At 47.2% G+C, this 16,365-nt stretch overlaps 1 protein-coding gene and 1 long non-coding RNA gene across 7 annotated transcripts in view; one reads left to right on the top strand and one right to left on the bottom strand.

The window, feature by feature from the left end:
• The window catches only part of LOC137562697 (uncharacterized), a 54,141-nt gene extending 52,716 nt beyond the window's left edge, over positions 1-1,425 (bottom strand). The window contains exon 1 of the long non-coding RNA XR_011030165.1: positions 1,329-1,425. This is a non-coding gene — a long non-coding RNA (uncharacterized lncRNA). The remainder of the gene's footprint in view (positions 1-1,328) is intronic.
• Positions 1-16,365, top strand: part of NFIX (nuclear factor I X) — a 291,898-nt gene that overhangs the window by 217,899 nt on the left and 57,634 nt on the right. For all 6 annotated transcript variants that reach the window (XM_068274284.1, XM_068274289.1, XM_068274290.1 and 3 more), the window contains 4 exons: positions 1,352-1,414; positions 5,968-6,042; positions 10,512-10,632; positions 14,241-14,377. In XM_068274284.1, the coding sequence (XP_068130385.1) occupies positions 1,352-1,414; positions 5,968-6,042; positions 10,512-10,632; positions 14,241-14,377 (396 nt within the window). The remainder of the gene's footprint in view (positions 1-1,351; positions 1,415-5,967; positions 6,043-10,511; positions 10,633-14,240; positions 14,378-16,365) is intronic.

The raw sequence follows: 16,365 nt of genomic DNA, 5'->3' as shown, positions 1-16,365 counted from the left end.
AGCTTTTTTTCTGCAATTTGTCCTGGTATCTAATAGCTGTAGGAGCGGTCACCCCCCTTCCCTTCCCTCTGCCTTTATTTATGCAGGGGAAGGTGTGAATGTAATCAAGTGTGACTCTCTTAACTGTTTTAAGCACAGTGTTCTATCCCCCCTCCCCCGCTGATGAAAGCTTTTTGTTGCTCATTGCTACTGCTAATAACAGTAGTCCTTGTCTGCCTGCTTTTTATGTGGACGGCAGGCTATGGAAGTAAAGAAATAAAAGCCTCTAACAAACATTTAAATGTAAAAAGAAGAGGTAGAATGTATTTTTTAGTAATGAGTCACATTGTTAGTAGGTATTTTTAATGTGCTATTGACATGTCCTGGGTGCTAAAAATGATGCTCTGTTCACTTTAAGTAATTTTCCCATCAACATTTATAATTATCTTAGCATGTGCTGTAAATACTGATCTGAAATTTGGGTCATGTGATCTCTGGCTACTTTCTTTGGCAATGTTCTTTTTTGACTTCTGTGGGGCATCATGGGAAGAGAAACCGTTTGCATCCTCCATGTTCTGAGGAAAGTCAAGTCATTGTTATATCGAGCACGACAGAAACTCCCCTGGTGATCAGAGACCAATTCGGTTATTACCTCAGGTATCTGAATAAAGGTGCCTGCATATTGGCAGCGTTGCTAGTTTGTTCTGTGACATGACAAGGCTCAGTGTAAACTTTGTGTGGTATATCTTTATTAGTGCACAAAAGAAACCTCTGAAACTTTATTACATGCTTACGCTGGTATATTTGCTCTACCCGTTAACCTGGCTTTGTGTAAATATGTTTAATTTCTTTTCAGACGCGTCTACCTAATCTCGCCTCTCTCCGCGCTGCTCTCAGAGACCAGCAGCCAGCTCTAAAATGGCTGCCAAGTTCTAAAATGGCTGCCAGCAATTCGCAAGCTATTCTGCGATAGCTCCGTCTATATCCTGTCCTCTTGCCCGTGAACCATTAATAATAAAAGAGAATGTGTTATCGACAGCTTCAAGCGCACTCAAGCGAGCCGAAAGGGAAACAGATAAACAAATTAGAGCGATAGATGAAAATGCAGAGCGGACCAAAAAAATGCCCTTTTCTAGCGACTATGTTGGCGAAATTGTGCTTTTTCCGAGCCAGATGGGAAATTTCTCTCTTTGTACCAAAGAAAATACCTTAGAATTGTAAAAGAAATAGCAAATCAAAGGTTTTACGGGTCTGGTGCAGTCACGATCGCTTTACATCTACGTATGTGCTAGCAAATTTCAAAAAGGATATAAATATTGTGTATATATATCATCAAATATAAAACTCACGTATCTTCCTGTTTCCTCTGCAGATTCCGGACAGTCAGACAACTCAAACCAGCAGACAGAGGTGGACATAAAGCCTCCTCCGAATGGTAAGTGCTCTTTGGATCTGCATAATACATGGATTTTAAATTAGCTAACGTTTCTCAACATGATTACTGCATGTACCCCTTTTATTTATACTCTTAAAGATGGAGGACCTCAAGTGTAAAAATATATAGAAACTTCTAACAGTTAAAACAAGAATGAGAGGTCATCTCTTACCTCTCCTGGCGACAAAAACACAGCAGTAGTGCTGGAAAAGTATTTATTCAAAACACAAAATAGACAACGCATTTTACAGTACTAGCCTGCTTCCTCAATACACAGTGCCTTGCAGCAAGGTGAATAGGATATGGGCACCTCTGGTGTTTTTGTTGTCAGGAGAGGTAAAAGATAACCTCTCATTCTTATTTTTATATATATTTTTACACTTGGGTGCCTCTAGTCTTACGAGTATCCAGATGAACCTTCTTTGGAGGTAATAGGTTTTTTTCTACCTAAAAACTACAATCCCAGGACAGCTCCCATCCAGCTCCCGACAGGACACGGAAAACCGAGCGGGGATTTCCCGCTGGCTTATACGGTGGATGCAGGAATCTGCAACCCACTCTTGTGAGTATAGCTGCATATACTTACAACTTCCCAGTTATTAATGATACTACACCACTGGGCTCCTGGTCTCTCTGTTTACCCGGGTATTCCTGAGTACTGCCTTGGCCATGTAACCCCTACTGTGACTACAGGGGCACAACTACAGATCACGGGCAGGGCCGGCGCTACCATAGAGGCAAAGGGGGCATTTGCCCCTGGGCCCCGACCTCTGCTGAGGCCCCAGCAGCACGACCCTGCTATATTATCTTTGCTCCCCCCTCGCACTGCTCCCCGGGGCCCTGATGCAAGTATATTAGCAGCCATAATTACCTTAGTCCCGGCGGGTGAGTGGGCCGGTAGCGGCTGCACTCGGAGACACGCTGTCTCCCTCCCAGTCTATAACCCGGCGTGCGTTTACACATGACACGCCGGGTCATAGAGAAGGAGGGAGACAGCGTGTCTCAGAGTGCATCCGCTGCCTGCCTGCTCACCTGCTGGGACTAATAGGTAATTATGGCTGCTAATATACTTGCAGCAGGGCCCCGGGGAGCAGAGGGGTGATGAGGGGGCTCAACGCTGAAGTTTGTTCCAGGGCCCCTTGAACCGGCCCTGATCACGGGGCCCCCCAGAAAAACTTTGAGCCCCCTCAATGTTCAACGCTCTTTCTTTAGCGAACCTCATAGCCGGGGAGCCCATTGTGCAAAGGGTCCCCCCCCCACAGCTCTGGGCCCCCCTGCGGTCACATGAGTTGCTCCCCGGTAGTTATGCCCCTGTGAGGGTAGCATCATCTCAAGTACCCCTTAACACATGTGTTTTTGGGAGTGTCACTTACTTGTGTGTAGAAATGCCTTTTCAAAGGTTTGTTTTAGGGCCCGTTTCCACTAGTGCGGTGCGAATCACCGGGATTCCACCGCTGACGAAAACGCACGCGGATGCGACTCCGCGTGCGTTTTTTGCCGCGATTTCGCGTGCGAATTCGCATAGGCAGGGTCTATGCGAATTTAACCATGTCACTGCCTGGTCCAATTTGCATTACTTTGCATGCGAATTCGCACGCGAAATCGCGGCAAAAAACGCACGCGCGTTTTCCCTATTAAATATATGGGCTGCGATTCGCCTGCATTCCTCACGCAGGCGAATTCTGCAGGCCCTACTGTGCAGAAAAATCCTGCACAGAAAAACGCACGGAAAGAATGACAAGTGGAAACAGTCCCATCCACTTTCATTGCCTATGCGAATTCGCATGCAGGCCACGCATGCGAATTCGTCCTAGTGGAAACGGGCCCTTATGCTTTTAGTTACCGTAATCATAAAACTTATTCAGATTTATTTTTATATTGTTTATTTATCATAACGTTACCAATATTCTAATTACAAATGTACACCAGAATGGATTGAACACTGTGAATCCAGCGCAGGTGGTTTGGGCGCAGCCGGCGCCACCATAGGCCATAATAGGAATTACAGCTATAGCGGCACACAGAGAGTAACTTCGGGGCCGTCAGAAGACGGAGCTGAAGTTACTTTTAAAACACAATAATTCGGCCTCCGGCAATTGCTGGAAGCCAAATTACATCATTCCCCACCATCTATGGCGGCCTGGAGGGGGATTAGTAATTAACACTTCCGGGGACTTGTGCTCTAGCAGGATCAGCCATATACCGGCTGTATCCTGCGCCCAAGTCTCCCGCGCAGATTCCTCTCGTACGCAGAATGGATGGTAGCTAACATAGATTGTTAGTAAAAGGAGCTATGTAGGTTGGTGGCATCAGTTTAGAGTTGCCTGAAATCCCTACTGATCTCTTTGGCTGTGGAAGTGTCTGAATCACACACCTGAACCTAGCATGCAGCTAATCTTGTCAAACTTCAGTCAGAGCACCTGATGTGCATGCTTGTTCAGGGGGAATGGCTAAAACTATTGGAGGCAGAGCATCACCAGGATAGCCAGGCAATTTGCCTTGTTTAAAGTGCACCTGAACTCTTGCGCAGGATAGAAGGTAAACAGAGAAACACACTCTGTATGTATTTAGAGAGTCTAGCCTGCATGATACCCCCCTCATCTGTTAATAATCACAACTGTAATTTGATCTATTAGCTGTGTCAGCTGATGCCTTGGTACGGCAGCTAATTTGTACATACAGGATGTTAACCCCATGTCTGCTTCCATGAAAGCAGGAAGTAGACACACTGAAGATGTATTACAGCATTTGTATCATGTAAGCAGGAAATAGACAAACCACAGATTTATTGCAGGATTTGTGTCAGATGTAACAAATAAATGGTTTTCTTTAAAGTTTACAATGCTGTTGCTTATCTTTTAGAGCAGAGAGGAAGTTCTGAGTTCAGGTCCGCTTTAAAAGGTAATAAAAATGTCAGCCTCCTCTCAGTTCAGGTGTGCTTTAAGACTGCAGTACTGATATCTCACACTGAGGTCACAGAGCGCCAAAATGCGCTCATTGAAAAACCAGCATACATGCTTCTGTCACAGCACTGTGGTGGTGAGAGGATAGGTGAGCTTATACATGACTACATTTGCTTATCTTGTAGGAATGCTCTCATAGGATTGCTGCCATGAGGCTGAAACAATGGAATGCTTTGTCTGGGCAAACATTCCACAGCTAATTGCAGACAGCTGTAGCCCGCTCCAGTGGCATCAAATATATTCTGAACATTCCCAGCAGGGCACTATAGATACTTCAAAAGCCTGCGCAGGCTCCAAAAACTGGGAAATACGCGTCTCATCCATCCCGCAGTTCCACAGGCAGCAATGCTCAGCTCAGCCGACCGGTCTCTGATATTACCGTGAAGGTGGGAGGAGCAAGCTGCGCACAAACGCCTTTTCTGGGGGCAAATCGCAATGATCCATCAAGCTCTTGCTACATTGAAATGACAGAATTCCCAGCATGCTCATGGTGAACCAGAAACTCCTAGGAGTTAGTGATGGGAATTCCGGCTCTTCTCGGAGAATCGGCTCTTCTGAATCGGCTCCCATTAAAGAGCCGGCTCTTACGGCTCTGAATCGACTCTTCATTAAATATCACTAGACACCACTCAGAATCGGATTAAAAGGCCCGCCCCCGTCTCCATGCCAACTCCAGACTACTTCTCTGACTGAGGCAATCCCTCCTGCTACTGCTCTGCTCCGCCCCAAACACTCCTACAAGCTGCAAGAGGAGGACTACATCTCCCAGAATGCCTCAGCGCCCTTTATTACGGAGCAAAGCAGAGCTAAAAGGTGCGGCTGAGGCATCGGCTCTTCTCAGAGTGAGCATCGGCTCCTCTGATTCACTTCAAAGAGCCGGCTCTTAGAGCCGGCTCGTTCGCGAACGACCCATCACTACTAGGAGTGTGTAAGGGGCTAGAAAGGACCAAAAAGCCCTCTTACTAAAATGCTATGCAAAAACAGAAATTTGCCTTCTTAATACAGAAGGTATTTGTTCCTAGTGTGTGGCACACATCAGATAGATTCCTGTCAGATTCGACTTGACAGGCATCGGACAGAAATATATCTGATGGTCGAATCTGCTGAAAATCTATAAGTGTATGGCCACCTTTACTCAAGTCACATGACTTGCAGATCAGATCTGAGCTATGTCCTGTGTTACCCAATCCTGTTCCTGTGAGTGCCCCTCCTGCTTCCTGTGCATGAATTGGAACAGGAAGTGATGCACACTGATGACACTGATCAGACCTGGTTATAGATCACAGATATGTGAGTACAGTTTTCAGACAGTGTGGGGCTGGGAAGAGAGAGGTATAGGGGAGCTGGCAGAGAGCAGAGATATTAGTCCTGGCGATGAGTGTACACACAGTATACAGGCTGCTGGTAAGTATGTGTGTTTGTGAGCATCAGACAGCCAAGGGGTCCTTATATCTCAACAAGGGAGAACAACAGTGATGAGTTATAATTGGGTTATTGGCCAGGGAGCATATTGTGACAGAATGAATATACAGTATGTATGTTGTAAGCACCCTTATATTTGTGTAATTCATGTGTCTTCTGTTTGCTCAGGACATCTCACCTTCCAGGACTGCTTCGTCACCTCTGGTGTGTGGAATGTCACAGAGCTCGTCCGCGTGTCTCAGAGTGAGTATTTGGGAGGAGTTAAAAAGAATGGAGGGGGCTATTCATGATAGAGAGTACTGAAATCAGGGCTGGTTCTAGACTTTTTGCTGCCTGAGGTAAACTTGTAAAAATGCGTCCCCCACCCCTGATTTGGAACGATTGCACAGTACCCAACAATTCACTAGGCTTCATTTAATTGTGGGCCTAGGGCGATATCGCTGTTGTTTAGCAAGCACTGGCCAGGTGGCGCATGTCTTTCATCACGCGCCAGAGGCTAGGTGTGCTCTAAGCACTACTGACTGATTCGGCCGACCTGTAAGAGGCTGAGGGGGGCATTTAGGTGAGAGTGAAGGGAGGCAGGGGAGAACGGGGGGGGGGGGGGGAGTTGTGGGCATGCAGAATGCTTCCCATACATGCCTGCAGGGCTGTGGATTTGAAGTCGGAGTCATGTTGGGTACCTGGAGTCGGAGTTGGAGTCGGTGGTTTCATAAACTGAGGAGCTGGAGTGGGATGATTTTTGTACTGACTTCACAGCCCTGCACGCCTTCTCCCCCGTTTTTAAAAATGTTGTCAGCTCTGGTATCCTTTAACTACTGTACGAATGCTCCATGCCATGAGGCGTGGCCACGGCGGCAGCCCCAGGACCGCCTAACGCCAATTGGCGTCAAGTCCTGGGTCTGTAGTTTGCAGGAGATTGCGCGCAGATGTACTGCTTGGGGGGGCGGAGCTCCGCCCCGCCTTCAGTCTCCGAGCGGCGATCGCCGTGAATCCGCCGTCTTTTCTGTTAGTACAGCGCTGCGATCAGCAGCAGCATTGTACTGGGGACAGCCGTGTGACACGGCTGTCCCCCTGGGGGACAAGAGAGCGATCGGCTCTCATAGGCAGAAGCCTATGACAGCCGATCGCCAGGATTGGCCGGCTGGGGGGTATGAGCGGTTTAAAAAAAAACAAAAAACAAAGCACGCAAAATGTATTAATAAAAATGTGATGTAAATATTTTTTTAAAAAAATAAAATAAACACTGTGGGGGTGGAGGATCAGACCCCACTAACAGGAAGCTCTGTTGGTGGGGAGAAAAGGGGGGAGGAGGGGGAATCACTTGTGTGCTGAGTTGTGCGGCCCTGCAGCTGTGCCTTAAAGCTGCAGTGGTCAACTATGTAAAAATTGGCCTGGTCTTTAGGAGGGTTTAACACTGTGGTCTTCAAGTGGTTAAAGGAGTCATCAGGTAAATATTAGGTCTCCCCTATCTACTTTCCTGGGGCTTCCTGCAGCCGGGTCTCGCGTCTTCTACTGTGCAAGCGCGAGCGCCGATGTCAATCAAGTCCACGTTGCCCGTGGCGTACTGCGCAGGCACAGTAGTTCTGCCCCTGCTTAGTACGCCGCAGACAACTTGGGCTTGTTTGACAGCAGCGCTTCACGCAGGCGCAGTAAGGAAGACCTTGAGGTCAGCCTCTGCACCGTGCGGGGACCCCGGGCCAGCCGACATGTCAGCTGCAAGGGGCTGGAGGAAGCCTAGGTAAGTAGATCGGGGAGACCTAATATTTGCCTGATGACTCCTTTAAGGGCTCTGCCTCTGAGACCAGGGTTTGAATCTTGGCTCCTCCTGTTCAGTAAGTCCGTACCTGTTCAGTAAGGAGACCTTGGGCAAGAATCCTTAACACTGCCTACTGAGCGCGTCCTAGTGGCTGCAGCTCTGGCGCTTTGAGTCCACCAGGAGAAAAGCATCATAAAAAAGTGTTCTATGTCTGTGTGTTATACTGTTTAGCTCAGCAAGTTAGCTGGGAAGGTCTGTTAGACCATCACCAGCCACATCCTGTGCTAAAAACCCTCAGCAGCAAATCACTGTCTGGATCTTCAAAGGGCAAAGTCATGTGCACTATATGTTATAAGTGCAGTGCTAGTCAAGGGCAATGGGCAATTTGTATTGTATTTATTTACTGTTTACATTGATTATTTAGCGTTGGTTAATTCATGTGCTGGGTGATAAAACTCATTTGTGATGCCATTAGATAAGGCTGCATACACACTTCCAAGTTTGATTGGCCAATCTTACCACCTCGATGTAGTATGAGAGCTTAGCTACACCCTCTGCTCATCGTATTCAAAATCTGTTGGCCATCATGCTACATGCAGGTTGTAAAACTGAGCAAGCATTGACCAATCAAAATGGACATGTTTACGCACCATTAAGCTTGGTACACACTTACAATTATTATTGGCCAATCAATGACCAATTTAATTGACCAATTTTACCACCTCCGTATAGTGTGAGGGTTTACCTACAGAATCTGCTTATAGTATTCAACATTTGTTGATCCTCATACTACATGGAGGTTGTAAAATTGTTCAGTAATTGTTCAATCATAACTGAAAGTGTTTATCAGATTTTAAGCTTGGTACACACATTCAATTATGATTATAAAGCAGAAAACCGAGAGAGAGCCCAATATAGTGTAGTATGTATTGGAAATGGGGAGTAATAATGAAACGTAAGTATTATTGGTTACCGCCAAGGCAACCACTGTAGAGGCAGGTGGGGAGTTTGGGCCTGTCCCCACTCAGGACTAAAGCTGGCCACACACTGGCCCGACTTGCCGCCGTTTCGACAGCAGATTCGATCACTGGGATCGAATCTGCTGCCAACCGTTCGCGCTAAACGCACCCGCCGATCCGATTTCCTCCTGAAATCAGATCGGTCCGTCGATCGCGCCGTGCGGGAAATTACCGTCGATCACCCGCGGGTAGGAAGCGCGTCGCTAGCGGCAGCCGATCCGATACAGATATACATTACCTGACGCTGGCTCCCGGGCATTTTCTCCGCGCTGCACCGCTCTGTTCCTGCTCCATCCCAGCGTACATAATTTCCTGTGTCACTCCAGTGACCAGGAAGTTCATATAGAGGGCGCTCTATTTGAACTTCCTGGTCACGGAGTGACACAGTGTACACTGGGATGCGGTGCGGGGTGCTGGGATGCGGTGCAGCGCGGAGAAGAGGACCTGGAGCCAGCTTCAGGTAATGTATACGGGGGGGACAGGTAGCAGGAGCAGCTCAACAGATTGTGATCGGTTTCAGGCTGAAACCGATTCACAATCTGTTTGCAGTAAAGGCAGCCATACGATCCCTCTCTGATCAGATTCGATCAGAGAGGGATCTATCTGTTGGTCGATCTAATGGCAAAGCGACCAGTGTATGGCTACTTTTAGATGTCGCTCTCTGTGGATAGAAGAAAAAGGGTGTAACACCACTCCACCTGGGGTGGATATCTTAGTTTGTAGAGATGTACAGAGGCGCCAAAAGGATAAAATTCGCTAAAAACGTTTAAAATGTTCGGGAGGCGGTGGTGGACCAACCAACCCAAAACAGACACGATGCTGTAAATTGAGGTAGTAACAATTTATTCACATACTCCTAGATACAATGGGCAACAAGTTTCGCAGGCATAGCCCCGATTCCTCAGGCGATAAAACAACAGGAGTATCACACAGCTAGGGGTCCAATATACGCAGAGGTGCCAAGAATATATTGGACCCCTAGCTGTGTGATACTCCTGTTTTTTTATTGCCTGAGGAAGCGGGGCTATGCCTGCGAAACCCGTTGCCGATTGTATCTAGGAGTATGTGAATAAATTGTTACTACCTCAATTTACAGCATGGTGTCTGTTTTGGGTTGGTTGGTCCACCACCAACTCAATTATGATTGGCCAATTTTACCACCTCCATGTAGTATGAGGGCTGACAGATTTTGAATACTCTGAGCAGATTGTGTGGGTTACCTCTCATACTACATGGAGGTGGTACGATTGGTCAGTGATTGACCAATTAAAGTGAACCTTAAGTCAGAAAAAAAAATGAGTTTTACTCACCTGGGGTTTCTACCAGCACCCTGTAGCAATCCTGTGACCTCGCAGCCACTCACTAATCCTCTGGTCCCCCGCTGCCAGTTAGTTTTGTTTTTGCCGACAGGCCCGTCAGGACTGGCCACGCGTAGCTTTTTCCGCATTCCCGACTGTAATTAGCGCTATTGCGGGCCGCAACGCGTACAAAAATATGCGTTGCCGCATTACGAACGCATAGATATGTGGCAATGCGTATTTTTTTACGCATTGCGGCCCGCAATAGCGCTAATTACAGTCGGGAATGCGGAAAAAGCTACGTGTGGCCAGTCCTGACGGGCCTGTCAGCAAAAACGAAACTAGCTGGCAGCGGGGGACCAGACTATTAGTGAGTGGCTGTGAGGGCACAGGACTGCTGCAGGGGGCTGGTAGAAGCCCCAGGTGAGTAAAACTCATTTTTTTTTTCTGGCTTAAGTGTCCCTTTAAGGTTGAAGATGTGTACTGGGCTTAATGCTTCTGCTCATGTTCAGTTGCACTGATTTCCATCAGCTATCGCACTGCTGGAAATACCTCAATCAGCATCCTCATGCCAAAAGCCGACGCCCTTTTTCGGGCAAGCAGCGCTTTCCTCACTGATTGGTGTTTTGTGTTCCTTAGCACCTGTTGCTACAGCGTCTGGTCCTAACTTCTCATTGGCTGATCTGGAGAGCCCAAGCTATTACAATATAAACCAGGTGACGCTTGGTCGGCGGTCCTTAACGTCCCCTCCATCCAGCAGGTAAGAGGCACCCTTCACGTGTTTTTACACTACATAATATGTTATGCTTATGAATGTAAGAAGTTTTGAATCAGGATGATACCATTTATTGGCTAACTTAAAATTATATAAGGGTAAGCTTTCAGCTATTGTGCCTTCATCAGACTAAATGCTGATACAAGATTCCGTCTGATGAAGGCACAATTGTCGGAAGCTTACCTTTACATGTTTGTAAGTTAGCTAATAAATGGTATCATCCTTATTCAAAACTTCTTGCTTTTACTGATGGCTAACACGGTACAATACCCTACTGCTTATCAATGTGTCATGCATGGAGACAGCTTATGCTCGATTGTCAGTGAACTGTTTGGCAACTTAACGTGGGCCCTGCAGTGGCGTTGCAATAAGGGATACAGAGGTTGTGACCACAAGTAGAGAGTTAATGAGATCGCATGTGTGAGACTAGGACTGAGACAAAGCAGGAGGATAACACATGTATTGTACTGTCCATGTTTTGATTTCAGTGAATTTTATATAGTAAATGAAGAGAATTCGGTTCCTGGTGGGAACCATGTCTTTTGCCCACAGTTTGAAGCTAAATACTGATGTCATTTCTTCCCTCAACTTTGTTCTTTTCTCCTCCAATCGCTGAGTCACCCCAGCCTTGCTTAGGGTTGCCAGGTGTCCGGTTTTAGACCGGACAGTCCGGTTTTTGGCCGCTGTGTCCTGTCCAAAAAGGCATGTTAAACCGGACAATTAAGATGTCCGGTTTTATGCCTTTTGCCACTTGCCGCCAGTAACTCCGAAACATCCGTTCATCAGCCGTTTCGGAGGTCAGGTCACACCGTGACCGTCACAGAGATCATTCTGCCCGATTAGCAATAGGGATTCGGGAAGCACTACTGTGGATATGGCACCGCCCCTGTTTGTCATCACATCACAATACTGAGATCCGCCTCCAACATGGCGGCCTGTACGGCTCCGAAGTTGCGACATGGTGATGTACGACATGCCGCGCTAACTTGTGTGCGCATGCGCAGTGTCTGTAGTGAGGCTGTCTCCTGATGGTGGGAGCGGGGTTTTCCTGCAGTTTGTAATTCGGCAAAACTGTGCAGGACTCGTCACCAGCAGTATGGCGTTCAACTTCGGATCTGCTACAGGGGCCAGCACTAACCCAGGTAGGAAGATAGTGAGAGATGGGGACACAAAGCTCGGGGGGTGTTGTATAGAAGCAGCACGCTGTCACACATCATGCTTGTCAAACCTTATGTTACTGCTGTCTCTCAACACGATTACAGCAATTGAAATACAGTTTGATTATGAAGTCAGTGTAGCCCGTTTTGGGTAACAGGCCCGCCACCCGTCCGCCAGCGCTGCGCGACCGCTGATTCGCTGCCTGGCTGTCAGTCAAAGGCACAGCCAGCCAGCTTACGCGGCGTAAGTTACGCCAGCTTAAGTACCGCCCCCGAGCCCGCGCTTCCCGATGTTGCTACGTGTAATGCTTGTGCATTTACTGGTGAAAAGCGGTCTCTTATTATGTGCATTTACTGGTGAAAAGTGGTCTCTTATGTGCATGTACTGGTGAGGACAGTTAGTGACATGGCTATGTACTCTGTAATGTGCTGCAGAAGATGTCAGTGCGATATAAATACTGTAAAAAACATTTTTTAAAAAGCCCATTGCTTAGCCCCACTCTACTTAAAAGTGCGCTTCTGACTCCGCCCCTAACTCCACCCCCTGTCCGGTTTTCTCCATCAGCCGACCTGGCAACCCTAGCCTTGCTTGGAAACACAAGTGAGCAGGGGGTCAGGTTTCAGCTAGTCAGGGAAATAAAGGGAAAAGGAGGAATATATTATAGATAAAAAGACCCCCAGCATGCAACTGTTTGGCAATCAGTGCTCCTTAAGTATGTGATAACTACAAACCATAACAGCAGAAAAAGTTTTGAAAGTTTTGAATGCAGGATTAGCATCTTTATCACTTAATACACTCAGACCAGTTGCTGTTGAAATTTGATTTTTATGGTGACAATCCCGCTTTAATACTCTGCAAAATCAAAGGTCTCCCAGCTGACATGAATATCACTGGTTCTAGCAGTAGTACACTCTACACTTGGTAATGAGAAATACACCAACCCTTTAGGTTGTTCTATTTCATAAAATAGCAGTTAACACATTTGAAAGGTAGGGTAATATTTGTTCCTGGATTGCTGTTTCAATGGTTTACACCAGGGGTGCACACACTTTTTCGGCTTGCGAGCTACTTTAAAATTTGCCGAGGCCAGGAGATCTACCAACGTCTCAAATGCTAAGCACGGCCCCCTCACAAGCACGGTCCCCTCACCCCCGCGTAGGTTAGCCAGGTATATGTGCCTGCAGCATAGGTTAGCCAGGTACATTATATGTGCCTGCAGCGTAGGTTACGTGCCCTCAGTGTAGGTTAGCCAGGTATAGGGGCCCCTTAGTGTAGGTTAGCCAGGTATATGGGCCCTCAGTGTAGGTTAGCCAGGTATATGGGCCCTCAGTGTAGGTTAGCCAGGTATATGGGGCCTCAGTGTAGTTAGCCAGGTATATGGGCCCTCAGTGTAGGTTAGCTAAGTATATGGGCCCTCAGTGTAGATTAGCCAGGTATATGGGCCCTCAGTGTAGGTTAGCCGGGTATAGGGGCCCTCAGTGTAGGTTAGCCAGGTATATGGACCCTCAGTGTAGGTTAGCCAGGTATATGGACCCTCAGTGTAGGTTAGCCAGGTATATGGGCCCTCAGTGTAGGTTAGCCAGGTATATGGGCCCTCAGTGTAGGTTAGCCAGGTATAGGGGCCCTCAGTGTAGGTTAGCCAGGTATAGGGGCCCTCAGTGTAGGTTAGCCAGGTATAGGGGCCCTCAGTGTAGGTTAGCCAGGTATAGGGGCCCTCAGTGTAGGTTAGCTAGGTATATGGGCCCTCAGTGTAGGTTAGCCAGGTATATGAGCCCTCAGTGTAGGTTAGCCAGGTATATGGGCCCTCAGTATAGGTTAGCCAGGTATATGGGCCCTCAGTGTAGGTTAGCCAGGTATATGGGCCCTCAGTGTAGGTTAGCCAGGTATATGTACCTGCAGCATAGGTTAGCCAGGTCCTCTGGACTCCTGGAACGCTCTGGAACAGTGGGACTGGCAAGCAGGCCGCTGGCCAGTAAGGATGCAGGGGAGAAGAGGCGGCGAGGAGAGAGGCGGCGCGGTCGCTGCGTCATGGCTGGCCGCTGGCCCCCAGCCATGACGTAGCGGCCGCGCCGCCTCTCTCCTCCCTCTCTCCTCGCCGCCTCTCCTCCCCTGCATCTTTATTGGCCAGCGGCCGGCAGCTAAACATGATGAGCTGCTGGCCTCAACATTTAATGAGACGCGGCCAATAGGCCACGATCTACCGAGAAGGCGGTCGCGATCTACGGGTAGATCGCGATCGACCTATTGGGCAGCCCTGGTTTACACTGTACCTCCATGGAAGCAACACGTGATTGCGACCAGCCAATCAGAGCCATACAAATCCCTTACCTGGTCAGCTTGTGCAACCCACATGAAAGGCAGCAGACTCCTCCCCCCACTGATGTTTGAGATGTTTGGCACATACTGATTCCTCTTTCTTCATGTTTATGACTCAGCTCGACAAAGCGCCCGAAGTCTTTGGATGACAGCGAGTTAGAGAGCCCGGTGGATGATGTGTTTTACCCGGGGACAGGCCGGTCACCTGCAGCTGGAGGCAGCCAGGGCAACGTGTGGCCCAATGATGTGGACACAGGTAATAACTTGCTGGTGACTTCTCGCTTCCTTATGTTGGTGGGACAATGATTTGATTGAGAGCATGATAGGGACTTTTTTTTGTTAAAACCTGTCGCTCCACGTTTATCATCATTCAAATTGCATGCAAATACAATAGTGTATTATTAGAACCCTCCCACCCTACCCCACTCCATGACCCAGCTCCTTCATCAACCCTTTAGCTACCAAGTCATTTAGAGACTTGCAAGTGCTCCAGGCCAATTTATTTTAGGACATTTTTGTATTTCTTATTTGTTATGTTACAGCTCCTTGCTTCTAATTACTACTGCTGTAATGTGTATTTATGGCCACGTGTCACTAGGGGGCAGTGTGAGACAATAACAGAGGACTTCTGCTTTCAGGTTCTGTATTTTCTGCTAGCAGAGAGACATCAAAGCATTCCAAGAATTTACAGCACAACGAGTCCTGCCGACTGAGGTCAATTGCAGTGCACTTATTACTCTAAAGATAATTCCTTAGAAGCTATTAATGGCTCTAGATCTCTTAGAGCAGTGATGGTTAACCTTGGCACTCCAGCTGTGACAAAACTACAAATCCCATCATGCCTCTGCCTCCCCGAGTTATGCTTAGAGCTGTTAGAGTATTGCAATGCCTCATGGGACTTGTAGTTCCACCACAGCTGGAGTGCCAAGGGTAGCCATCACTGTATTAGAGTGTTCCTGGTCCTCTCTGCACCCCTTCTTTCCACCTGTGCTATATATAGTATATACTACTAATAGCACAGCTGCCAAGAATATGAGGGCAACAGAGGAGCCTGGAATTGTCACAGAATCCACACCATCCACACCATCCTTAACACTTGGTCCTCCAGCTGTTAAGGAACTACAAGTCCCACAATGCATTGCAGGAGTCTGACAGCAACAGTCATGACTCATAAAGGCAAATGAATTGTGGGACTTGTAGTTCCGTAACAGCTGGAGGGCTGAGTTTGCCCATGCCTGGGCTAGCTGCACACATAACATAGCGTGAAAGACTGCGTTTTATGTCATGTTTTATGTAAATGTTGTGTGTGTTTTTGCTCTGGTTTTATTGGGTTTGCATTAGCGGTTTTTACAGCTGATGCGTTTTTTAAGCATTTTGTGTGCGTTTTAATGCGTTTGCGGTTCGCATATACAAACTGCATATGTGGCGTTTTTCATGCGTTTCTCTTTTCCATTTTATGCAAATCGCTAGGAAGACAACAGGAAGCGGAAATACGTTATAAAACAATTTTATTTACAAAAAACGCATGAAAATGCATACCACTGCGTTCCCATTGACTTTCATTATGTGCGTTTTTAATGCGTCTATGAATAGTATGCAACAAAACCAGCGTTTTTAAAAACGCAGGTTTGAAAACGCATAGGTGGTTTTTTATATGCATTTTTTCCTGCGGCCCATAGACTTCCATTAGCGGCAAAAATGCAGCGTTTTACGCAACGCTAGGGTTTCTGTTATGTATGCACCTATCCTTAAACATTGTGCATTAGTGATACATTGTATTTTTGGATCAATAAAATATCAGTTATATATCTTTAAAGGGAACCAGAGACGAAGCACCCTTGTGTATTTTTACCATATATATATCAATATCAGTAAGAACATTAGAGAAAACACTTACCATGCTCTCTGTTTCATCCTCACTGCTAAAAGTGTCTGTTATCAGCAGTGATAAGAATCCCGGACTGAGCATTCAGTCTGGCTTTGCCGGGAATGATTATTGCTGAGTCATTATAGCAGAGCCACAAGGGGGCAGGTTTGGGCTTGAAAAGACACCAGAGAAGACAGACTCAGCTATAATCTTTCCGTAGCAAAGCTAGACTGAGTGCTCAGTCGGGGATTCTTATCAGAGGTGATAACAAATCAAACAAAGAACAATGAAACAAAGAGCATATTAGGTGTTTACTGTCATGTTCCCACTGATTTATAAGGTAAAATACATGAGGGTCCTTTGTCTCTGGTTCTCTT

Source organism: Hyperolius riggenbachi, chromosome 3 (genome assembly GCF_040937935.1).
Source record: "Hyperolius riggenbachi isolate aHypRig1 chromosome 3, aHypRig1.pri, whole genome shotgun sequence".
Taxonomy (NCBI): Eukaryota; Metazoa; Chordata; class Amphibia; order Anura; family Hyperoliidae; genus Hyperolius; species Hyperolius riggenbachi.
Note: the sequence above shows the minus strand (reverse complement) of the source record. Positions and strands in the feature narration are given on the sequence as shown.